The 26,233-nt window shown below is 40.3% G+C and overlaps 6 protein-coding genes across 6 annotated transcripts; 2 read left to right on the plus strand and 4 right to left on the minus strand.

The window, feature by feature from the left end:
- Nucleotides 1–501: 501 nt before the first annotated feature.
- On the minus strand, nt 502–1,437 carry LOC310748604 (olfactory receptor 5V1-like; the record flags this gene model as incomplete). The annotated part of the gene is made up of 1 exon (XM_083584456.1): nt 502–1,437. One exon carries the CDS (start codon nt 1,435–1,437, stop codon nt 502–504), a length of 936 nt encoding a protein of 311 aa, XP_083440582.1.
- A 3,026-nt stretch (nt 1,438–4,463) lies between these two features.
- LOC310748605 (olfactory receptor 5V1-like) lies at nt 4,464–5,405 on the minus strand (the record flags this gene model as incomplete). The annotated part of the gene is made up of 1 exon (XM_083584457.1): nt 4,464–5,405. One exon carries the CDS (start codon nt 5,403–5,405, stop codon nt 4,464–4,466), a length of 942 nt encoding a protein of 313 aa, XP_083440583.1.
- Nucleotides 5,406–9,290: 3,885 nt separating this feature from the next.
- Nucleotides 9,291–10,268, plus strand: LOC310748606 (olfactory receptor 6B9-like; the record flags this gene model as incomplete). The annotated part of the gene is made up of 1 exon (XM_083584458.1): nt 9,291–10,268. The coding sequence occupies one exon, from the start codon at nt 9,291–9,293 to the stop codon at nt 10,266–10,268; it is 978 nt and encodes a 325-aa protein (XP_083440584.1).
- A 3,006-nt stretch (nt 10,269–13,274) lies between these two features.
- On the minus strand, nt 13,275–14,195 carry LOC310746709 (olfactory receptor 5V1-like; the record flags this gene model as incomplete). The annotated part of the gene is made up of 1 exon (XM_083580697.1): nt 13,275–14,195. One exon carries the CDS (start codon nt 14,193–14,195, stop codon nt 13,275–13,277), a length of 921 nt encoding a protein of 306 aa, XP_083436823.1.
- A 3,738-nt stretch (nt 14,196–17,933) lies between these two features.
- Nucleotides 17,934–18,866, minus strand: LOC310748607 (olfactory receptor 6N1-like; the record flags this gene model as incomplete). The annotated part of the gene is made up of 1 exon (XM_083584459.1): nt 17,934–18,866. One exon carries the CDS (start codon nt 18,864–18,866, stop codon nt 17,934–17,936), a length of 933 nt encoding a protein of 310 aa, XP_083440585.1.
- Nucleotides 18,867–24,645: 5,779 nt separating this feature from the next.
- LOC310748608 (olfactory receptor 5A2-like) lies at nt 24,646–25,569 on the plus strand (the record flags this gene model as incomplete). The annotated part of the gene is made up of 1 exon (XM_083584460.1): nt 24,646–25,569. The coding sequence occupies one exon, from the start codon at nt 24,646–24,648 to the stop codon at nt 25,567–25,569; it is 924 nt and encodes a 307-aa protein (XP_083440586.1).
- Between the last annotated feature and the right edge of the window lie 664 nt (nt 25,570–26,233).

Here is a 26,233-nt window from a genome sequence, read left to right on the forward strand (position 1 = left end):
AATTACCAAAATTTGCCTGAAGTGGGATTTTAAGGTACATCTAAGGTTGTGCTCAAGAAATTATCAGTGAAGACAAAATATCTATCATCCATCTATCATCTATCGTCTACCGTCTGTCGTCTGTCGTCTATCATCTATCATCTATCAATCATCTATCTAATCTAATCTATTTATCTACTTTGGATCATGCATACTACTATACTGAAATGATCACATACAAGTTAGTTGATCAAGGTTCCATATTTATTTGCAACTTTCACGACTGGCAGTTACAAAACAATGCACCATTATTATTTTTTTGGAAACTAAGGTTAGAGGACATCACATGCCTATCGGGAATATTTAGCATCATATGGTAAAACAGAAATCACATGTCTCTCAGCTCATCACACACCGTGTAACGTTTTATTTTAAAGAAAGTTCAGTTGTCTTGATACACCATTTATTAACAGTGTGTCTCAGTTAATCTCAGTTCTTGTTAAAGGTCCTAACTTTATAATGTTATCTAATTAATAACTTACTTATTGCTCTTTTCACTTCTTTGTTCCGTAGGCTATAAATAATAGGGTTAAGCGTTGGAGTTATGATATTGTAGAGAACCCCAACAAGCTGGTCCTTTTCCAGTGAGTAGCTGGAGGTAGGTCGAAAATATGTGAATATCCCAGAGCAGTAGAACAGAATCACAACCGTGACATGAGATACGCATGTGGAAATGGCCTTGTGACGATGTCCTTTTTGCCGATTGTTGAAAACAGCATGAAGAATCAACGAGTAGGAGATCAGAGTAAAGAAAAAAGGGCTAAAACCTACAAATACACCCACTGTGAAAAGTGCCACTTCATTAATTGATGTGTCAGAGCATGAAATACTCAGCAATGGAGGAATGTCACAGTAAAAATGACTGATCACATTAGATCTGCAGAAAGACAGGCGGAATGTGAGTGCTGTATGGAGAGTAGCATTGAAGAAGCCACAAGCCCAGGATACTGCAGTCAGCTGGAGACAGGTCCATTTAGTCATGAATCTTGCATAGACCAATGGGTGACATATAGCAAAGTACCGATCCAAAGCCATAGAGGCAAGAAGAAATCCCTCAGCACCCGCCAATGAGATAAGAAAATACATTTGTGCTGCACAATCCAGTAAGGAAATGTGTGGAGATTGGACCCAAAGATCTATGAGCATTTTAGGGAGAGTCACGGAGATGTAACAGATATCTAGGAAGGAGAGATTGCCAAGAAAGAAATACATAGGTGTGTGGAGGGACTGATTTAATAGACACACAGTGATGATGACTGAGTTGCCCAAGAAGCACATAATATACATTGTGAGGAAGAGGATGGTGAGCAAGGACTTCCCTCTTTTAATAGTTACAAATCCCAGAAGTACAAATTCTGTTATTGATGTTTGGTTGTTAAAGAAGGATGATGTGCCCATGGTGTCTTATCTGAATATTACAGTTAGGAGAGTGCTATTTTAGAAAATTCAGTACTATTCAGCATTATCAGTGAAAGCTTTCCAGGCATAATGCAACTATATAGACTGTATCACCTTCATGGCTTTCCGTATGCAACAAATTCCACTGTGTGGTTGTACCTGAAAAGCAAATTGTTACACTCACTGTCCATGAGCAAATATCACACGTATGAAGGTTAACAGGATTTGCTACCCCCTCCCCTTATATACTTAGGTCAGTTTGATCTTTTTAGGACCCAAACTCCTGCCCTCAGTTTCATATACCAACCATCATCAGTTCTTCTTTACATTTGTTAAGCTCAGTCTTAATGACCTTGCAGCTGAGCTTTCCATGCAACTTCTGGTTGCTGCCAAAACTGTGTTAACCACATATTGGAAAGCTCCTACATTACCACCCGTTGGAGGATGGCTTTTTAAATAATTAAATAAATAAATGCATAAATGTTGGGATAGATAAGCTGATGTTGTAGATAAAATTGCATTATTACCTGAGGAAAAAATAAACCAGTTCCTCCAGTTTCAGGATGTGTGTTTTCGTATGGGAGAATCAAACCATTTTATAACACACTAGAATTTACACTAAAAATTTGTCCCATTACATATAATTTGTTTGTGTAAATATGATAATAGAGTAGGAAAATATTGACCAGTCCAGCCCATAGCATGGCTTCCTGGCAGGAAGTGTGCATTCTGTGATATGCAGACCACAGGCACCGTCTCAAGTGAAGATCTCGGGAGTTTCAAAAGAATTTATATTTTGATGCCTCTGACCACATCATGGACACTTCCACAAAGAAAAAATAGCAAGAGGTTTAATGAGAGGGCACACTATTTGTGTGCTCTTAGAAATAACATGTAACAACTATCCCTATCATTCCTCCCTATGCAACATACTTCTTTCATTTTCTATTAATACGAAGCACAAACACTCAGTTCTTGTTCTTGCATACTCCAAAGAGCAAATGGTTCCCTTAGATTCAGAGGATGTCAAACATACCCAACTTACACAAAAACGCTCTCTGGCCACCAAAGAAGTACTATTTCTTATTTTAAAGCAGCACACTGTGATGTAGCAAAGAAGCATGTTTTTATTTATATTCTTGTTTAAGGGAAGCTCATGGGAATACCCCACTAATGAATCCATGGAGGTTTAGAACTATGGCAAAATATGTTGTAAGTCTGTGGATGAAAGCAAACTACACAAGCTTTGAGAAATGACAGCAAATCCTAACTACTTTCAAAAGTGTTGCCACCACTTTTAACCATTTGAAACAGAAGTCAGGTTGCCTTTCATTGCAGGCCAAGCTGATATTGTAATGCACATTCTACTGTACTAATACATTCCCGAAAATCAGGGATATTCATTCCACCCTTTTCCAGTTAACAGCCTAGAAATACTGTACATGTAGCTACTTGATAAGCTGGTCATATCTATGTTTTGCAAGGTGAGAAAGAGAAATTTACTATACTTATTAATATACTATACTATATTGATGCAGCTGGGAATGGCAAAATGATTATCATCTCTTGGCAGGACGAAGTGGTTGTCTCATTTACCAATGTACCAATCAGGTTTCTTCCTCCAAGTCATGGACAGAGGAGCAGGGATATATGTGCTTCCTGTGTCCCACACCCCTGTGCCATAAACCCGGAATGATCAGGGTTCCTGTTCAGACATGACATGTTTTGCCACTAAAGGAGCAATCATATGGCATGTTCCACCAAGATGAGCAGCTTAGGATGCAGTGGATCTCTGACTTAGCTGGGCTAAGTAGGCACTTCATCTCCAACCTTGGCTCAGCTGATGCTATGCCAGTGTAACTGGCTTTCTGCAACTCAGCCAGGGCTCTGCTGAAGCTGTCTGAGTCAAGGCTAGTGCAAGTCTAAAAAAGTGGCATTAGGAGGCGTGTGGAAGAGGCAGGACAAGAAAGGGTGGGTGGACTTAGGCTGGATTCTAAACCCATTCAGCTCAATTATATGACTTGGAAACCTGGCATAAAGCACAATTTTAAAGGCTTGTTTTCCCTCTGCCAGGCTTACGCAGAGCAGCAACCACCCTGCTGAATTTGGTGTAACTTTAAACCAGCTTAACTTTTATACTGGCTTGCTTCACTCCACCTTCTTGTGCATAGGATTGCCCCTGTGGTTGAGGGTAGAGTTAGAGTGTTAGTGGAGTGAAGCTAGCTGTCTCTGTGTGTAAAGATTGTGTGGAGACAAATGTCTGAGCAGGATTTAAATGGCCATATGCATGTTGCAATAAATTACCACTTGGAAAGTGGTTGCCTGTTCAAACTTATAATATTTGCCTGTTCAAATAATAATAATAATAATAATAATAATTATTATTATTATTATTATTACTTATACCCCACCCATCTGGCCAGGTCTCCCCAGCCACTCTTGGCAGCTCCCAATAGAATATTAAAAACATGATAAAACATCAAACATTGAAAACTTCCCTAAACAGGGCTACCTTCAGATGTCTTCTAAAAGTCATGGTGAATAGCTTTACAGTGAAGGATTTACATTCATCTTTATCTTTTCTTTTGCTCAATAACCTTGGCTGAGAGTCTCTACACCAATAATTTATTGAGTTTTTAAAAGCAATGCAGTTCATGTATATAATGAATGCTGATATCTTAATCTTCATTGCTTAGAAATCCAGACAGATTCATTTCTTGGTAAATGTACATATCACAAAGCATTAAAAGATGAGCATGTATTAAAAGATACACATGCAGCTTACTTCTGAGTATACATACATGGAAGTGCTCTGCAAGTTTAGTTAGTAGTTCTGATATTGTAAATTGCTCTGAGTTGATTTTGCAAAAAAGTGACCATAAGCTTAAATGATGATGATTGCTACTAAATGTGGCCATACAGTATCTAAGTAGGCATTATAAGTGGTGCATTATACAATTTATACATTGTTCACTGTATGTTCCTCTGTTAAAGCTCAGCTCAGTTTTTTCCAGAAGAGTAACTTATCAATTCAGTCCTTCCTGTTTTCTACAGAGAACTTTTTTAAGGGCCTCTTTCACCTCCTTGTTCCTGAGGCTATATATGATGGGATTCAAGAGTGGAGTGACCAGGCAGTAGAAGACAGCTACCAACTGGTCCATATTGAAGGAGAGGTTTCGGGTGGGCCTGACATAAATGAACATCATTGTTCCATAATAGATACCAACCACTGTCAAATGGGAAGCAAAGGTGGAGAAGGCCTTTTTCCGTCCATCGGAAGAACGAATGCCCAGAACAGTGATCAAGATGGCGGCATAAGAAGCCACAGTTATTGTGAATGACCCAACAAGGAGAAAGGAGCAGATGAAGAAACTCAGCATCTCGTTGAGCTGGGTCCTGTTGCAAACCAGCCTCAGCAATGGCAAAATGTCACAGAAGAAATGGTCCACTATATTGCTCCCACAATAGTTGAGCTGAGATATGAGAATTGTTGGGATCAATGGCAGAACCAAGCCTGTGACCCAAGACCAAGTAGCAAGCTGATGATAGACAACACTATTCATAATGGTGTTGTATCTTAAAGGAGAACGTACAGCCACATATCTATCATATGCCATGGCAGCCAAAAGGAGGCACTCAATGCCACCAAGAGCATGGAAAAAATATATTTGGGTAAGGCAGTTCTTGAAGGATACAACATTCTTTTTTCTAATGAGATCAACCAATATTGTTGGGGCTGTGACTGAGGTAAAACAGATCTCCAGCAAGGAAAAATTGCCCAGGAAGAAGTACATGGGGGTGTTAAGAGAATTTTCATACCTGGTGATGAATACTATAACCATGTTTCCTATCACTGTTAGTGTGTACATAATTAGTACTAGTGTAAATATTGGAAATCTGCTTTTTTCCAGGTTGGGAAATCCTGTGATAAGAAATTCACTCACTGTTGTATGGTTTGAGAGATTCATATTATGATTGGTTGTTCTTTTGTGGAAACCAAAAAAGAACAGTTGTTTGCCCTAAAGTGAAAGCATTCTGTGTACTTCTTATGATATATCAGTTGAAGAGGCTTAACCTAGAAAAGGCTTCAGATGAATTTTTTCAAGGACAGGACGTCAGTCAAAGCGAAGAAATCTATGACTGAAAGAAAGAAAAGAATTCTATGATCACTAACCTTCACAGCAGTCAAAGTAAATAACATTGCCAGTGTGCTTAAGAAATGTTGTAGTCTTGAGTGGTGGAAGGGGGGAAAGGAGTTTCTTTGCATTTATATCTATTGATAATATAAGGTCATTATTTGGAGAGTGGACTTGGGGACTTGGAAATGCCACTAAACTTACAGCGTGCATTACACTGCTCATGTAGAGTAATGCATGCTATCACTGTACCTCTTCTATTGATTCCAGTGGAACTTGTTAATTGCACACAATTGCTGCCTAGTGCTGTTACTCTATGAATGCTTGGTTAAGAGGAAATCATACTAAATTGAGCACCACACTCCAGATGAGCCATCCAGACCATGAGGATTTGTCATATGTGGGATATGAACCTATGCTTCCAATCAGAGACCAGAAAAGATAAAAGATAAAACAGTAAAATCAAGGGGGGAAAACACAGCCACACTTAAAAACATACAAATGTTAAAATACTAAAACAGATTAAAATTACCTCAGCTTTCTAAATACCTGGGCAGGCTCGTCTAAAGAATAATGGTTTTTGCAAGTGCTAAAAAATGTGTGTGTTTGCATTTAAAGTGTGAGCCAATATTTAGACAGCTCACCTATAAATTTAAGCCAACCTGACCTGATTTCTGCCTGAAGAATAATCCAGTGGTTTCACACATACCCCACACTTCTCAGCTGAATGTTTCTCCCAGTATTAAGAATAACAAATACAATCCTTCTGGAGTTCTACATTCCTCTCAACTCTCAACATTCCTCCTCATAACAGTTTATGTGCTATTACATATATAATCTCCAATTTTTCTTTGAAAAATTTACTAAGTTTAAGAAAGAACAAAAAAGCATTTCTTTATCACATATCCTGGCAATGTGACATTTTTGTCAGTAGAATTAAAATCAATAAATTATATACACATTGAACTACTTCATTAAAGAAAAACCCTGAAAAGAAAAGTACATATTTTAAAACGTTTTGTTCATTTTCATTCTGCAATGTGGCTATACTCACAAATGATGCAGATCATGCATTTGAAAATAGTTGGTCCCATCATGACTGCCATGAGGACTGGCCAGGTGTTGGGACAAGATGATGTGAAAAGAAGACCTAAAGATAAATTACATTATCTTTTCATGGGGAGATTTGCATGTGTACTTTATACATTGAACCTATTTCATCAGCATACCTGTATTCAAACTCATGGGGACCTGATCTCCAAGGGATCAAACCCTAGAGCTTAAAGTTAGACAGCCTTATCAGTGAGACTCTGCAAACTGTGCTGATGAAAGTGGTGGAAAATATTTCACCATCTTTAATTGATCTGAGAAACCCCCCAGCAGCTAAATGAGAATGTTGGAGTGCGAGTAATGAGAAGAGGACAGACCACTATTTAATAGGAGTTGATTCAAGCTACGTGTTAGGATGTGTTCCTTAATGTTAGGAAGTGCTATAGCCTATTAACAATGCACTGCAGAACATCATGAACTGCCACAATCATGTGTATGATATAAAATACAAGAAAAGTGAAACTCATTTGTATGCATATACACTCATTTTTAACCCCCCCTTCTAAATGCCGTGGGAAAGGTTATGCAAATAAGGTGCATGTACATACAAAGGTGGACAAACTTCAGAATATTTCTCTCTTCCCCAGAGTTTAGCCTACTAATGAACTAATCCCAGAGTAGAGCCTCTGTGGAACGCAAATTCCACAGAGAATTGAGATACATAATGAAACCTGTTATATTTACCATAGCCCTTTTTGCCTCATAGAATGAGATTCGGTAATTCTTTGCAACAATCCTCTGAAAAATCATCTTCAATTATCCATATTCATTAAGCAAGAACTATCCTTAGACTGGTGGGACACAGGTGACGCTGTGGGTAAAACCTCAGCGCCTAGGACTTGCCGATCGTATGGTCGGCGGTTCGAATCCCCACGGTGGGGTGAGCTCCCGTCGTTCGGTCCCAGCTCCTGCCCACCTAGCAGTTCGAAAGCACTCTTAAGGGCAAGTAGATAAATAGGTACCGCTTTATAGTGGGAAGGTAAACGGCGTTTCCGTGTGCTGCGCTGGTGCCGGCTCGCCAGAGCAGCTTCATCACGCTGGCCACATGACCCGGAAGTGTCTCCGGACAGCGCTAGACCCCAGCCTCTTAAGTGAGATGGGCGCACAACCCTAGAGTCGGACACGACTGGCCCATATGGGCAGGGGTACCTTTACCTTTACATTTTTAGACTACAGAGATATCTGATTGCCTTCCAGAAATGATCAACACTTTGTTGCCTCTTTAACAATACTTTCCATTCGAACCGCCGACCTTCTGATCAGCAAGTCCTAGGCTCTGTGGTTTAACCCACAGCGCTACCCGCATCTTCCTTTAAATGCTTTGATTCAATTCATTGAAGTCCTTGTGTCAAAGATGGATGGTCAACTATGTAGTTGATGTAACACATGAAAAAGTGCCATAGTACTGATTAATGTTTTCATGCAGATCTATTTCTGTGATTTCTCACCACCAGCTCTTTTTATCTACTTACATAGGTGTAAACCCAACTGAACTTAATGTGACTTACTTCTGAGCATGCATGTATAGGATCACACCATAAGACAGAAAATATTGCACATGTGGAGTCTGTCTGCAGGGAGGTGGACAAATTGCAGTGCCTACTAATTAACTAGTCCCAGAGTAGGTCCTCTGTGTAATAAAACTTCCAGAGAGAATTGAGGTGCATGATGAAAAATGTTATATTTACTATGTCCTTTTTTCATTTAGTGGAGATAGTTCTTCATGACTTTCTCTTAAACATCATCTCCAATTATCTATATTCATAAAGGAAGAACTGCTCTGAGTCTCCTGAGCTATCTGACTGCCTTCCAGATATGATCAGCATAGTCTCATCTCCTTAGCAGCACCTTCCACTTCAGCTCTTAAGAAAGGAAACAGTGAGGTTTCAGTCTTCTTCAAATTTAAAAAAGGTAAGTTGCAAATTAATAAAGTAGCTCCTAAAATGCTGCTACTGTAGTTGTGTCCCTGAATCATTGGCCATGACGTCTAAGTGGAATTTGTAACTTCCAAAGGGAACTTGAACAGTAGAGCTAAATTGAAAAAAATCAGAAATGGTCATTTAATGAGCATGGGTAATTAATCCATGGGAATATCCTAACACCTATTGAAATAAACGGAAAACCCTGAACATAATAAGCATTGAACCAAATGGAAAGTATACATTAGGATACTGTAATAAACAAATCTGTGAGACATAAAACCTTGTGCTCAAATCCTGTCTCAATCTTGAACATACTGCAAAGTTTTTGGGAAGCAGTTACCATTCAGGTTCACCTCCCATCTGAAATTTCAGAGTACTTACAACATCGTGAATTCCACCTTGAAGAAGCAGGCAACAAAACTTTGTAAACAGTAAAGCATCAGCAATTATATATATATTTCCACATTTTTAACTATACCCAGTGACTGTTAGCATCACTTTCTCTGTCTCCCTTTTTCTCTTCTCTTCAGATAACATCATAGAAACGTGCTTAGATGCACATCAGGTGTGTTTAGCATCAAAAATTCTCTAACTTTTTTCACAATGATCATTATTCTATGTCAGATGATTATTTGATATATGTATCTTTTTGTTTCCTGCTTCATAGATCCACAAGTACATCAGCATGTTGATTGGCAATCAAACTGCAGTAACCCATTTTATCATCTTGGGCTTCCCAAGTCTGAAGAATCTTCAGCTTCTCCTCTTCTTTGTGGGGTTGGTTGTCTACATCTTGACCTTGTGTGGACACCTCATCATTATCACCATAGTACGTATTGACCAACATCTCCAAACACCCATGTACTTTTTCCTCAGCAATTTCTCCTTCCTGGAGATATGGTACACCTCCAACATTGTTCCAAAGATGCTAGAAGTATTCCTAGATAAGAACAAATCCATTACATATTCAGGCTGCATTACTCAACTCTACTTTCTTATTACACTTGGTACTGCAGAATGTTTCATTCTGGCTATCATGGCATTTGATCGCTATTTAGCCATATGCAATCCTCTTCGATATCCTACACTCATGAATGACAAAGTTTGCCTTAAGCTAGCTGTAAGCTCTTGGATTGGTGCCTTCATAGTTAACATCCCTCCATTAGTTGCGCTTTGCAGGCTGCCATTTTGTGGCCCAAATGAGATCAATCACTTCTTTTGTGATGCACCACCTTTACTGAAACTCTCTTGCACAAGCCCACATGAAGCAGAACTGTCCAATTTCATAGTGGCCACAAGCGTCATTGTTAGCTCCTTCCTCCTCATTCTGATATCGTACATCCTCATCCTCATCGCTGTTCTGAAAATCCCTTCATCGACAGGCCGCCAAAAAGCCTTCTCAACTTGCGGTTCCCATTTACTTGTAGTGACCATTTTCTATGGCACTCTAATGTTCATGTATGTCCGCCCAACATCAAATTTCTCTATTGATTCAGTGAATTTCAACAAAATTGTGTCCATGTTCTATACTGTGGTTACTCCCATGCTTAACCCAATTATATACTGCCTGAGAAACAAAGAGGTCAAAGATGCTCTCCGGAAAGCAATCAGTGGGAAGCGTGTGCTCCAAACAAGTAGGATTTTTAGTGGCATAGTTAAGTAGATGATAATAGTATACATACCTCAATTGAGTGAGCACAATTAATTACCTTGTATAACTGTATCCTTACAAATTCAGTAGTTATTTCCCTCTCATGTTTAAGAACATCTATGATATTGCATCCAAATTTTATCCACGTCTTCTGAAAAACTTTTTTTAAAGACTGAACTTTCTGTACACATCACATTCCATAGGAGTTGCATTGAAAATGCACTAAATGTATTTTACAACATTGTGTGTTTTTGTGTTGTTGTTTTTACTGATCCTCCACCACTGCAACTCAGGCAGAAATTGCATCCAAATGGCACCCTTTTGTCATTTAAAGCAAACAAGTAGACAGGGCATCACCTCCAGTGATTCCTCCTTTTGGAAGTATTAGAAACATTGGCATCCAAGCACTGGCTAAGGCTGGTGATAACTAAGCACTTTTGGAGTGACAGGTAAGTTCAGGGAAGGAAGAAGGCTGGCAACAAGCACATCAGTAGCAACATGTGCTCCTTTGTTTTGCTACTGAGCAAAGACAGTTGGCTGGTTGTGGCCAAAAATGTCTGATTGCAGGCAGGGAGGCAGGGTTCCTCAGCAAGACAGTGTTTAAAGCAGTGCAGATAGCTAAACATTTCATCTATATGCAACTCTCACACATGGCAATGAGACGAGGAGTGAGTGTGAGAATACATGGAGGAACTGGGATGCTATAAGTAGAGTGAAGGTCAATGGAACAAATGTGGAGTATGAAGAAGTGGGTTGTGATGGACAAGGGCATGCAGTGTAAGGAAAGTCTTGATGGGCCAGGTTTCTTTAAAGTTTACAAGGGCAGTTTGCAAAGGGATGTTATGCCCCTGCCTGGTGGTTTTGTGGGTAATTTGCTGTATTCTTTGTTATAGACATAGAGAAAGAGGTAAGACTAGTACTGCTGTATGTAGCCACATGCTGGGAACATTTGAATGGGTTTAAAACAATGTAAATATACAAAATAGTGCTTAATGCATAGTATTGTGGACAAAGACCCAAATCTCCAAGCCGTATGAGATTCTAGGGGTTCCAGGCACTCACCCAGGGTCCTTATTTCCTTTGGAATGGAGACAGTGGAGACTGCGGTGGTTTATTTACACCTATATACAACCTGAGCCTATGATGGGGGGGGGGGCTCACAGCATTAACATCCCATGAGGTTCTTGATTCTCCCATAGCCACAGCCTTGGATTCCAACAGAAATCAGGTATAGCTTTGCCTCCCAGCTAACCAGCCTGCCAGTGTCCACTTTCTAGCTCACAAAACTCCACTCTAGGGGCTCAAGACTACAGCCTGCCCCACCCCCGCCCCCCATAAAAAATTCATAACAGTGTATAAAATGATTTCTGTTTTTAAGAATACTCCCTGCCTCAGAGCACCAGTCTTTTAGGCAAAAGGTATGATTTTGCATCCTTCTCATTACAGATTTCAGAACTTTTTTCTCTTGCTGTTGTTGACTGTATGTACACTTTGGAAGAAGAAGAAAATGGAGCATGGTTTTTGTGTTTGTGATACAAATGCATTTTGTTTTTTAAAAAATCTGGGTTTTTTTAAGCAAACATTGGAAATGCATATATTTAGATACAACCAGTTTATATGGACCAAACACTGAAGACCATTAAAACCAATATGGTCCTACATTTATATGCTGTAGTAGTTTTCTCACAAGACTTTCTATGGGCAAGCAATATGGTATTAACTTATTGAATTTTTTTTTTGGAAAATTAACACTTTAGCATTTATCAAAGACAAAAACATAAATTTTGTTCAATGTCTAAATCCTCACCTGAGAGGCAGACATATTGCTTGCAGTCTGTAAAAACACTAATCTTTGGCTGTGACATTCTAAAAACCCATTCAAGTAAACTCAATGCTTTTATTTGTGAAATCAGTGAAGGACTCTTAAGACAGTGATGCGGCCCTCCTAATTTCTTAGCAGACATCACTGGGAGTGAAAGAACCTAACATAGATCCTACTGCTCAGTATGTTGTTATTGATTTACTTGGCCTGATTTGAAGCTTTAGATTTATAACTGGAAAATACACAACTGGCTGAACTCATCTCTTTATTCCCCTTGGGAAATGTGACCCCCTGAAATGTTTCTTCAACATGTTTGTTTCCACACCATGTTCCTTTGATCCTTTATTGTCTTAATGACCCATTAGCCCAGGCTATCACCTCATGGGAAATTTAGATTTTAACACATGCTGATTCCAGAGGACAGAAGTATCTAGTACAGAACTTAATACGCGTGTATCTGACACTTAGTTCTAATGCATGAAGCCTTAATTAAATTCTAGCACTAGCTTGATCCAGAGATTATATTGGTCTTGCACCCACAAACTCGTAACAATACACAGTGCAAGAGAAGAAGCATCATGAAATTAGATGAAAGATACCATGGTGGAGGATTAGCAAGCTGAGTAGAAAACAGACTGAAGAGGATGTGTTGCTGAAGAAAAAAGAGTCAATTGATGGAAGCAACATTGTCAGAGAAAAGAGGCTTAGAGAAACAGGCATTGATGAGTCTGTGTTGAGGAAAGGCATAGAATGAAGGTAGCCAAGTTGTGGACTTTGGTATGTTGTTGAACTGCAACTCTCATCAGCCCAGACCATGTTATCTAGGGGTTATAAGCATAGGAGTTCAAGAAAATCTGCAGGACTCCATGTTGGCATACATAATAAAGAACAACGGCTGCTTATTAGAAGAGCTGGCATGGGAATGAGGTGGGGAGTAAATCTGAATATGACATATTGATGAATATTGAACTAATCTCTGAATTTTGCGGTTTACAACTGTAATGACATAAAACATCCTTTCACTATAATGTTTAATTATCTTACCCAAATACAATGAAATATATCAAGCTAGTGTCATGTTCATACTAATAAACTATAGCTGCAGTCCTATACTTACTTGTCTGAGAGTAAGCCGCCATTTAACTAATGGGACTTGCTTCTGAAACAAACTGAATAGTATTGTAGTGTTAAAACGTTTACTTTTTCCCAAATATTCTCCCAAGAGCTCTCTTCACTTCCTTATTTTTCAAGCTATAGATAATTGGGTTCAACATGGGGGTCAAAATGCTATACTGAATAGAGAACAGCTCATCAATTGTCATGGAAGACATGCTGCTGGGTTTCATGTACTGGGACATTCCTGTCATATACAATAAGCCAACCACAATGAAGTGGGAACTGCAGGTAGAGAAGGCTTTGCTCCTTCCCTCTGGGGAGTGGATATTCAGGATGGTGGAGATGATTTGGAAATAGGAGACAAAGGTTGGCAGGAAGGAACCAAGTCCAAAAATCACAACAGAAGATAGAAGAATCATATTATTGAGGAAGGTATCAGAACAGGAGATTTTCAAAAGAGGTGGCAGCTCACAGCTGAAGTGGCTGATTTTGTGAATGCCACAGAACTGCAAACTTAATGTGGGCACTGTGTTTATTATTGCAAAAAGGAAGCCCATTATCCATGCCCCCATCACCAGGTAAGCACATAATGTTTTGTTCATGATCGCTATATAGTGAAGTGGGTGACACACAGCAGTGTATCTATCATAAGCCATTGCTGAAAGAATAAAAACCTCTGTAACACTCAACAGGAGGCTGAAAAACATTTGTGTAAGACAACCAGTGAAGGAAATTGTCTTTTTCTTCATTAGCAAGTTCATTAACATCTTAGGGACAATGTCAGTTGAATAACAGATATCAACGAAGGACAAGTGAGACAGAAAATAATACATGGGTGTATAAAGGGAAGGTTCCTTCCTTATCACCAGAATGATGGTGACATTTCCTGACAGTGTTAATAGGTAAATGGTTGAAAACACCAAGAAGAAGAAGATATTCAGTTGGGGATTACTGGAAAGTCCCAAGAAAATAAACTCTGAACTTTCAGTTTGGTTTTCCATTTTTGTTTAGGAACCTATAAAACAAACAAAAAAAATTGAAAGGAACAATTCAGCCCATTGTTAGCCTCCTTGATCATGCAACTCTGTAAAAGTCTACTCAAAATTAATTTCAGTTCAGTTCACTGTGGCTGGTAAGTGTGTATGAAGTTGCAATCTTAATATATAAATTCTCTCATTGTACCCGATGTTCAGCAATCATACTTGAGATGTTTCACCCTGAGAGATATTGATGCGAGGATCAATATTAGCATGGACCGAAAGCATGATGAAATATTGAATTCATGTGTAAATTAAAGGGTCAGTGTGACTTAATAATATAAGATACAAACTGATGAAATATATCAGTCTATATTTTAGAACACATACTCACACATTTTGCACTATTTCTTTTGAAACACGGTCAAAAGTTTAGTTATTATTCTTTTTTAAAAAACAAACATTTACTTAAATTTGAAACAAATCTATAGCTATAATCATCTATATCAGGCTTCCTCAGCCTCGGCTCTCCAGATGTTTTGAGACTACAGTGCCCATCATCCCTGACCACTGGTCCTGCTAGCTAGGGATCATGGGAGTTGTAGGCCAAAACATCTGGAAGGCTGAGGTTGAGGATGTCTGATCTATATCTATCTCAATCATTGCTATGTTGGGATTTGAAGGATTTCAATGTAATTCTGCAGTTCAAGTACAGAGCACAGAGAAAGGGTTTGATGCACACACAGAGTTTTGTGTCCTCAAAAAGCTCCTTCCCCATTACAAGCTTCAGGAAAATTTCTGCATGTTATTCCGTGACCCAGAGAAAAGAAAGGGATGGGCACAAAGTTCTTTCACACATACTTTTGGGTCATGGAGGGGGAACACACTCCTGCCTCTGCCACTAGTCATATGAGTGAGGACCATTAGGATTCCTCTCGTCCAAGACAGATATCAAGGAATGGAAAACAAAGCACATAATGACTTCTGTCACCTGGCAGAATGCTGTTGCGGGGGACTGGGGGCGGAGGGCATGTGCAGTTTAATGGTAGATCATTTGCTTTGCATGCAGAAGGTCCCAAACTCGCCCCCTGGTATTTCAAGATACAACTGGGATAGACCCCTGCCAAAAATTCTGGAGACCTATTGGCAGTCAGTGTAGAAATACCAAAACAGATGGACCACCTGTTTGACTCAATATAAGGCTGCTTTTTGTGTTCCTTTGTACGTACTTTGCTCTTTGGTTTTATATTCATTTTTGTATCCTTACTTGTTGCTTGTAAGCTTCCTTTGACTAATTTGTTGGAAACACAAGGTATAAATATTCAAAACAAACAAACAAACAAACAAACAAACAGGAAAACATCAGTCTTAAATGATACATAAAAGTTGAGCTGCCCTACAAAAGAGATAAAAATAAAACTATGTTTTAGAAATAAGACGTTTATGAGGAGTATGAGTTATACTATTGCAGTGGCTTTCAAGCTGTGTTCTGGGGAAATGTGGAGTTCCTTGAAAGCCTGTTGTGGTCCCTAAATGAAAAGGTTAATATAATCAAGTTTCTGAAACATAGGTTGGCCAGCACAGTGACTTTCACCATTAACATGTTCAGCCAGTACCCTATGTGAATAAAGCGTGTGCCCTGAAATACCTCCAAAATCGTCTGTAATGTTCAAGGCAAATGCACTGACATTCTGCAGCAGAACTATCAATATGGAAACAATTAGACATTATCTATTAGATTCAATGCTTCTTGTAAATGAAGAGGAAAACTAAAGCAGTTCAAAAATGGGTCAGTGTGGTCAGATGGTGTGCATAAATATGCACATTTCTGAAAGACAGATGAACTTACCAGATATGTCACAAGAAACAGAGCAAAATAAGATTTGTCCTGGAAGGAATGTAAAGCAGAGTGAGCAGAGAACAGAAGGCCTCCACTCATGTGCCCTTTTGATAAAATAAAACAGATCCTCAATTCTTCCAAGCACAAATCTGTTGGCTAAATGTACTGTAAGCATATAATTATCCATTTTATATGAAGGATACATTAATTCCCAAACCAAACAAATATTTATTCTGGTGGGATGACTATTCCCACCTTGGAGCTCTTTGCAAATAATTACCACTATCAGAACTACTTTTTGTTTCCCATGTTTTTAACAATGGGAAATGACCTAATGCAAATACTTGTAAGACACTGTCATACGAGGTGCATTCCCATGTCAGCCCAACATCACCTTTCTTCACCTTGAATCACAGTCATTTTATTGGTCAGCAATTTATTTGGAAAGCTGAGACATGTTCTAGCCTAGAATTAGGCAGAGTACTCAGGCACAGATAAAATTGCTAGTACCAGTGTACAAAGCTCAGGACAAATTTATCTAAATAATTGCGCCACCCTGTATATACCCAGCTGATCAGTGTGCTCTGCAGGAAGGAGCCTCCTGTAGATACATACCATCAGCAAATCCAGTCCATATGAAATAGAAATTGGGCTTTCAGTGCTGTGGCACCCAGACTTTGCATCTTCCACCTGTTATATATTAGGCAAGTTCCATCTTCATTGCATTTTTGGCACCTGTTGAAGACCTTCATCTTCCAACAGACCATTCAAATGGATTTTTAAAATCCCAGACTATCTGTATTGACGCAAAAAAATCATATGCATATATTATACATTTTTATTGTTGAATTTACTCAATATGATTCATGAAAACTGATTCATAAAATTAAATATGTCAACTCAAAACAATATGCCACTGATTATCTGTGGATGAGTGATCTCATTTGCGCACCCCCAGGAATAATAAAAACATATTGACACAGAATTTTAGTTTAAAGGTTAATGGGCATAATTTAGGCCACAACTTTATTGATTACAGAAATGTTAGTGGTACTGGCTTAGGCATTAGCAATAACTATATCTGACTCCTGCCCGCCTTGCAGGAAATCTAGAAGGGTAAACCACCAAAAGAGGGAGCTCCATCGATGGCGACTAACTGAAACTCACCCCAGGGTTCTTGCTGGGTCCTGGCATGGCCCTAGCCCCCAATCAGACTTTGGACGAAACCCAACCCACAGATTCCTTTACTGGAATACCCTTGTACCTGGAGGGGCAGGTGATGGCTGCACCTCCCCTCCCCCACATCTCACTAAGCCAATGCCTAACCACCAAACCTTACAAAGTTGTAACGATTGCTAAGAGGTAGGCGAAAACCAAATGGCCAGTGCCAATCTGCCAAATGGAAAAAAGTCCTACCCGGCCCCTGTTCCAAAACAGAAGATCAACCAAAGTCCAGAGCAAGACCAAAGCAGACATCTAAAACATTGGGGGGGTGGGCAGGTGTTCGGCGGCGTGAAGCCAGGTAAAGCCCCAGCAATGCACCACCACCTTTTAAAGGCCCCCACTCTCCGATTGGCCAATAAGCCATGGCATGATCGTGGGGCCACCGCGTGGCTCAGGCTCATCCCCCACCCCCTCCATGAATGGAGGGAGCACCTTGGGCCCATGCACAATGCAGCCCCTCAATTAGGAGGATCCGATTTCCTGTTTTAGATCACACATCCCTCTCTAACTAGGCATGCAAGAAACAGGATTACATTTAAATGACACTTTTCAAGCAGGAAACACACACAAATGCACACACAGCTACACTCAGAAATACACTCAAGGAAGGTGCAAAGAAGGGTAATTCAGGGACTACCTTCAGTGTGAGTTTCATAATCACTTCAAGCTATTTTAGAGCTATTTGTTTTTGGGTGGCTTTAGACTTTATTTATGAGAAAAGTTTTCTTCAAAGCTTCTTTCACATCCTTGTTCCTCAGGGTATATATCATTGGATTCAGCAAGGGTGTGATTACAGAGTAGAAAACAGCTACTATTTTGTTGGCATTAGATTTGTATTTTACTGCTGGACGGACATACATGAAAATGAGTGTCGCAAAATAGATGGTGACTACAGAGAGGTGGGAGGCACAGGTGGAAAATGTCTTCCTCCGGGCAGCAGCAGAAGACATTTTCAGTATAGTGATTACGATTTGCACATAAGAACCTAGAGTGAACAAAAGAGTGGCCATTACAATAACACTGCTGAAGCCGTAGCCAATGACCTGAATAGAATAAGTGTCAGTACACGAAAGGCGAAATATCTGCCCAGCATCGCAGAAGAAGTGGTTGATTTTGTTGGGGCTGCAGAAGGAAATTTTAGCTAACATGAAGGAAGGGAATGTAGGGCATATGAATCCCACAACCCAGCATATCACAGCCACATTTCTGCAAGTGCTAGGGTTCATGATGGCGGAGTATCGTAGAGGGTTGCAGATTGCAAGGTACCTGTCGTAAGCCATGGCTGTCAGAATAAACAGCTCAATTGCAGCAAAGGCAAAGAAGAAATAATATTGAGTGATACATCCTGGAATGGAAATTGTCCTCTTCTGAGCCAGTAAATTCTCCAACATCTTTGGCACTGTGACAGTGGTGTACCAGACTTCAACCATCGAGAGATTGCAGATGAAGAAATACATGGGGGTCTGTAGGCGTGAGTCCACAACCACAATGAGTATAATCAGCAAGTTCCCCATGAGAGATAAGATGTAGATGATTAAGAAGAGCACAAACAACACCATCTCAAGCTTGGGGATGCTAGTGAAATGAAGAAAGACAAATTCTGTAACCACAGTTCGATTTTCTTTCTCCATTATATCAGAAAGCTACAGGGATATAAGCAATAAAAAGAAATGGAAATCATGATTTTTAAAAAACAACAACGATAAAGAACAGTGTCTAAATTCTTTGTTATTCAAAAAAACAAATTAATAAATTCTTTATTCATCCTCTCAGCATTTTACCTATAAAAAAATAATTTGGCTCAGTGTAATATAATTCCCCTCCCCTCTTCCCCCCTCCCCCTCTGTATTTCTTCCATTCATTTTAAAAGAAAAAGAAAAAAGAAACCTTGGATCAATGAAAAACATTTGATGCTGTTTCTAGGTGCACCACAGTACTGACTGATGAATTTCAAAAGTAAAATTTGCAGTGATAAATATTATCATCAATGACTTTTTGGAAAGAATTGGTCCAATTCAAAGGCTGATTTGAATGGACCTTGCTCTGTTCCAACAAAGTAATTATACTGTGCTGCTCTTCAGCTTTATTTGAGGTACACACAATGTCAACATTCCTCTGTGTCTGGGTAACTGCATGTATTTCCTGTATACACTGGCATACTTTTTGCAACAGCCTTGGCTATCTTTTGTCCTCTAGATATTGTTGGACTCCATGCAGCACTACCAATAGTGGAACTTGTGGTCTACCAATATCTGAAAAGCCAAACGTTTAGCTGCCTCTACGTTAGAGGTTATTTTTTTTAAAAAAATCCATTTACCCCCAAACCTCTTTTTTCCTGCCTTTTACAAACAGAAAACTTTTAGCTTGTATTTTCTAATCCATAATTTTATTGTTTTTTAAATGATTCATGCATAGGCTGCTGCTCAAAATTTGAAGGATACATTCTAGAAGTGAGGTAAGAATTTGATCTTCCTAACCAGAACACAAAGCCACTCCTGACCTAAGGAGGGGGGGGGTTGCAGGATCACGCCCCCGTCCATGCTCTTGCAGGGCTGGCGTCAGCCCCACGGGACTCCGGGATTCCCCAGCCTCTTGAATATTCATCGCCCCCAGCGCCAGCCAATCGGCTGGCGGCAGGGGTGGGGTTTCTAGGTGCACTTAAGGTCAGGGTAGCCTTGGCTCGCCCCTTTCTTTCTCTTCAGCAGCAGCGGTTTCCCACCCACCCGCCCTTTAGGTTCGCTTGCGGACTTTGCTATGGGCTTCGGCTGGTCACCGCAAGGGGCCTGGTAGGAGTTTTTCCATTTGCCTAATTGGCTGTATTTTAGAAGCCACTTGGTTTTTTCGCCTACCTCGTAGCAAAACGTCACAACTCCCTGGTTTTGGCAGTTAGGCATTGGCAGGGGTATTGTTATGCAAATGAAGTCGGGGGGGAGGAATGCCATCACCTCCCCCAAATCCTGAAGGGTAGTTCGTTAAAGGACTCCGGGGGGCGTCGCCTCGTCCGGAACCTACGGAGGCTAGGGCCTAAAGCACGCTCCCGAGCGGTAACCCCTTGGGGAGCGCCTAGGGATGTGCATCTCGGGGGCTCCCCCTGTTGGTGCTTAACCCTTCCCAGTTAGACCGGATAGTCTGTTAGGGCCAATGCCTAAAAGCCAATACCACTCTTACCTGTAATCAATAAAGTTGTGGCCATTTTCGCCCATTAACTTAAAATTCCGTGTCCGTTGTCTTTATTTACTCCATCAGTGGGAGGGGGCGGGTATTGCCATGCAACAGCAACAGGAGATACTTGATTCTATTATGTCCCATGCTGGCTAAACTGTATAATGATGTCACTATCCATAAAAACAAAAAAGCACTGGCTGCATTAGGGGTTGGCTGCCTCAAAATGAACATGTAGCTAAGTTTGTCAGTGACGTGATAAAACTTAACTTGTGTCATTCCAGATAAACAGGGTGTCACAAGTTTTCTACCAGGCAAAGGTTATTCACAAAGTTCATACTTTATTCTACACCCATCACATAGTTCTACAACAATTGTGTAGAATATATAATCTACCTAATTCAATAGGGCTAGTTCTCTATTCCTTGCTTGAAACATTTTTGGTGGTGTCCTAATCTCTCATCTGGCTGAGTAGCAAAACTTGAACAAATTCTGTATACATGTGGTGGGCTAGTCTGACCCCCACCCACCCATTACTGTGGATGCTGATGATTATTATGTCTGAGCAAAATACAGCTACTGCACAGATGTGCAAGCTGTTAAATCTCAGGGATGGGAAACTGTGACTCCCCAGGTGTCATTATTCTCCCATTCCCATCAACCACAGTAACCATGGCTAATAGTCAGGGATGGTGAACATTGTAGTTATATTTAGGATTCTCCTGCTACTAGTAGTAACAACAGCAACAACAACATTTAGAATAGTCATCTTGGAGCAGACTTATCAGCTTATCTGATCCAGAAGATCCTGAAAATTCCATTTTCAACTGTGGTCAACTAATGTCTCCAGGAACATGAAAGCTGGGCATTAAAGAAATAAGCCTCCCCTGATGTTTCTCCCTGAAATCTAGTAGCCAGAGACAAAGTGCCTTTGCACATGAGTATTCCATTTAGCTATCAAGGCTATGAAGCCGTTGATAGAACCTATTTCCTGTAAGAATATAAACACATTTATTGTAATAAGTGTTTTTATAAAGAAACTCACCAGGGAAGTTTCCTGAAGGAGCACTTGCTACACAGAGGGATACTTTCGTCTTTATTGGAAGAAATGCATCTTAAATGGTCTATAGTAAAAGATAAAGATAATGAAGAAGAAACAACCCCTTTCGCTTTCAGTCCAGTCTAGCCCAAGTTTCACCCAGTATTACTGAAATGGTGATTTGTTGTAGCAATTGCACGTAACCCAGCTTACTTAAAAAGCCAGTGGCGCATAATGTGCTGGCTATGCATCTTTGCAACTGAACAATAGAAATGTCCCAGGCCTGTTAATATTGGTTCATGTTGAGCTCTAGGGAATTCTGCCCTTATGATATTTTTCATGTTATAGTTGCACTTAAGTCTCCCTGGAATACAGAGACTATTCAGTAAATGCAATTAAGCCCATTTACTTTTAGTCTGTTTTAATTGTGAAAGTTTACTAACATGGAATAGTTTTCGCTTTATTCTAGGCTGGACAGGCATAGTTTGTGAGTGCAGTTCATTTGCCTTTACTGGCAAGTGGTTGACATCACTCATGGATGTGGCTGTTAGCACTGCTACACAATATCTGCAGTCCTGGGAAAGCAGGGGAAGCAATAGGCTGTTGAACCACTGTATATGGATGGGGGGGGTATTTTCAGCTTGATGGCTTACAATATGGATGGGGACATATATATTTTTCACCTTGAAGGATACATTCTGTCATGGGCAGCCTACCAGGGCTATTATAACACTGATGGCAAGGGCCAGGAACAAACAAAGGTGGAGTAACCAGCACAACTATCTTTGCACAGTAGCATATATTCATAAAACGGGGGGCGCCCTTTCTATGGACGCATGCAGCCCTTGGATCTGGAGTGGCTCCATCAGCATAGGCTTGGCTTCGTCTTCCCTCAGGTGGGATACCTGGAGGTCTCCGCCTATCTCAGTCAGTTGTCCAATCCCGCCTGGGGGAAGCGTTGCCAAGGAGACCAGGTCAGGTAGGGGAGGGACTACCTGTCCACACAATAGAGGGAGGATCTTACTTGGGAATCCTCACTTGGCTCCAGAGCTTCTCCCACCCTACCCACCCTCAGTTAATGTCTTATTTTGCAGGTTAACTTTTCTTCACAGGTTTTGCAGGTTAACTTTTCTTCACAGGTATGCAGGCGCTGCTACGTTAAGGTCGCTGTTAAAGGGCCGGAAAGGAATTCCCCTGCATTGGCAGGTTTGCCTTTCCCGTATCAAAACGTCACAACTTTGGCGGTATCAGGCCTTGGGCGGAATCCTTTTGTCCATCTTCCTCTTTGCAGCGGCGATACCAGGGTTCCCCGTTAAAGGGGTTTCTGAAGGGAGGCTTTGACCGTACGCCAAAAGGTCGTCATTGCTCTCCCCTGCAGCGGCGGCATAACAGGGGCGGCTATCTCTGCTTGAACATATGTTCTCCAGAGCCAGCCCACCCCCCCCCCACATTGGATAACCCTGATGCTCCCTAGGTCCCCAGCTGGGGACTGGGGAGGGAGAACGCCCAATGCCTGAGCCAAGGTCTACCCACATTTGAAATTTAATAAGGTTGTGGCCAATTTAATCCCATAACACGTTGTCTTTAGTCGTTATTCCACATGACTGGGGGGGTGCTCGCGATCTGGGGGACTCCGCCTGTCCACGCAAAAGTCTGAGCTCTCTACCTAAACTCTCAAACATTTCTCCCTCTTCCATCCAGGCAAGCAAGAGGTATAATCAGAATTCAATGATCGGCAAGCCACTTGTTCTCTGTTATTTGGCATGTGAGAAGTGGCTGTGCAAATGTGCTTCGGCCATTTTCCTCCCTTCCTTAAATGAACAAACTATTCAGCTCTAAGCAGAGTTGCTCTCCAAAGGGACCATGGGAGCTGAGGGCACATTCCTGATCTCTGTACTACATCTTCCTTTGGCGGGGGGGGGGGGGGGGGCGGGATTCGCAAACCTCATGGCTCTGACTTCAAATTGAGCCACAATACGATTTTATAGTATCAGGAGAAAAGTTGTTTGATAACTTTCAGAAGAGCATATGGCAGGGTATGACATCATCCAGTTTATTCCCCTGCCTTCCAATATATCACACCAAGACTTACATATGGTTCTTCTGAACCAAATAATACATCATAGCCTGGGGAGATACAAGGTAATATTCCCCCCAACAGGTCAATTTAAATGAAGAAGATAAATATAGATGAGTTTTCCCCACACACACTTTGCCTCCTATTAATATTTTATAATGAACATTCTGAGTGGGCGGAAGTTTATTTCAGCTTGAGCTGTGATCTTAGGTATAGTGATAGTGGATGCACTTGTGGATTAAATGCTTGGTAAGTGACAACTCATTTCTGGTCTTTGCAGATGGATTTAGTGGTAGGGATATAAAATGTTATAGCATAGTGAAAGAATTATAACCTGTTGTATCATTGGTACAGGGTGGCAGGAGAGGGTCCCTAAGCATTTACCACCTGATCTGACTAACCACATAATGGAAGTTTAGCTAACTGAAAAGTTGAATTAGCTTTCTAGGCTGCTTCATAATAGATAATTGAAAACAATAAAATTAGGATGCAGTTTGAGCAGAGATCTCAAAAAAATATCTAGAAACTAATTCCTTCAAAACTGCAATTAGTTATTATCAAAACCATTTTTTCTTTCCTTTGATGTTCCTCAGATATCTTGCCCAAGCAGATACAGTAGCCCTAATTTTTCCTCTGAAATTCTGCCTTGGGTGAGATCTTGTCAGTTTGCTTCCCAATACTCATTAAATTTTCTCAATGTATGGAGTGTCTTCAGCAGACATGGTCACCTCAAAACATATATTTTAAGTGGCATATGGCACCCATGGAGAGTGTGAATAAATATGCTGATTTCCCCACATCATTTTTACCCGAGGTAGAACTGTTAGCAATCTTAGTGTGGAGGGCATTCATTTCCTCAGCCTTCCCTAAGTATTTTGCCTTTTCAGAAACTGCCATAATCACTCTACAACAGTCGTTGAAGTTAAGCTTTGTAGCAAATCTATTACTATTGCTTTTTATAAAGAAAACTTTATAGTCTTGTTACTTAAGATATCAGTTGTGAGATTACATTCAAGCATAACCCCAGTCCAGATAAATCATAATTGTTTATCTCTTGAGATGTTCATGTTTGTTTCTTTATTAAATAACCTTTGGTCATTTTTTTAGATGTGCATCCTTCAGATAACTTTCAATGGGAAACCAAACCACTGAATACTATTTTTTTCTCCTTGGCCTCTCCAACAACCTTCAGCTCCAGATCTTCTTATTTTTCCTTTTCTTGTTGATTTATCTGCTAACTCTGTTGGCGAATGTAATAATCATGCTGCTTGTGAGGACCAGTCCACCTCTTCAGAGTCCTATGTACTTCTTCTTGAGTTACCTCTCTTTCCTTGATGTGTGTTATTCAACTGTCACTGTCCCAAAGATGTTGGAGATCATCATTGCCAAGCAGAAGACCATCTCTGTTGGTGGATGCTTCACTCAGGCATTCTTTATTTTGTTTTCGGCTACTGCTGAAGTTTTTATCCTCTCATCAATGGCTTATGACAGATACTGTGCTATATGTAAACCACTGCATTATGTGGAAATCATGAATGTGGCATTCTGCCAAAAGCTAGTGGCCAGTGCATGGATGATTAGTTTTGTTTATGCACTTGCAAACACATTGCCACTGTTAAGGCTACAGTTCTGTGGCTCAAATATCATAAATCATTTCAGTTGTGAGCTCCCTTCCATCCTTTCTCTCTCCTGCAATGATACTTTCTTCAATAAAATGCTGTTCTTCATTTCTGGGAGCACAGTTGGGCTTGTATCCCTGTTCCTCACTGTGCTGTCTTACATTCATATCATCTCCACCATACTGAGGATAAATTCATCTGAAGGGAGACGTAAAGCTTTCTCTACCTGCAGCTCCCACCTCACTGTAGTCAGTCTCTTCTATGGAACAGGTTACTTCCGATATCTGAGGCCAAGCGCAGCTTCGTCAGTACTTTTGGATGTAATACTGTCCATAGAATACAGCATTCTTACCCCTTTGTTAAACCCCATCATCTACAGCTTGCAGAACAAGGAGGTGAAAGCAGTGCTTAGGAGGATATTGAGACTGAAATCTTGATATTCATTCCCAATTCAAATCAACAGAACAGTGTGAATGAGAAGATCGTGTCCCATTGGTTGTATGACCACAATCTTTTATTTCATAAACCAGTTGATTAACATCCCCTTCCATTACACGCCACAAACATTGCAAATTTTAGATGCACACATGCCCAATTCTCTTTAGCTTTTCTCCATGCATCTGTAAAGCAAATAAGCAATCTCATGGAAAAGGTCCACAAGGTTTGTATTCCAGCAGGTAAAGTGGAGCCCATCAACCAGATTCAGTTTAGTAGAGTTTCCTCATTGGTCTGGCTGATTGGGATTGCAAATATGTCAATGGTAATTACGCATTGCCCAGTACATGTTAGTCCACACTACATGATTGATTGGTTATATTCAGATTTACTCAGTTGTGGGAATCTATGACACAATTTTCTTTTAATCTGTAAGCCTGCCAACTCATTCACTTGCCACAGTCAGAAGAGCCTATCTTTGGCACTCCAGCAGTAACATCATTGCTCCTGCTCTGAAAAAAAGTTATGGAACTTCATACCCTAGTGTACCCTTCTACTACATATGCCTTTTTGGCACTAAAATGCATGGGGAAATACACAAACAACTACACAAACAACATTCCAACCAAATTCTTAGCGGCCCTATAATCAAAATTTAAATCACCT

The sequence above is a fragment of the Podarcis filfolensis genome (assembly GCF_964270895.1).
Source record: "Podarcis filfolensis genome assembly, chromosome: 13".
NCBI classification, from domain to species: domain Eukaryota; kingdom Metazoa; phylum Chordata; class Lepidosauria; order Squamata; family Lacertidae; genus Podarcis; species Podarcis filfolensis.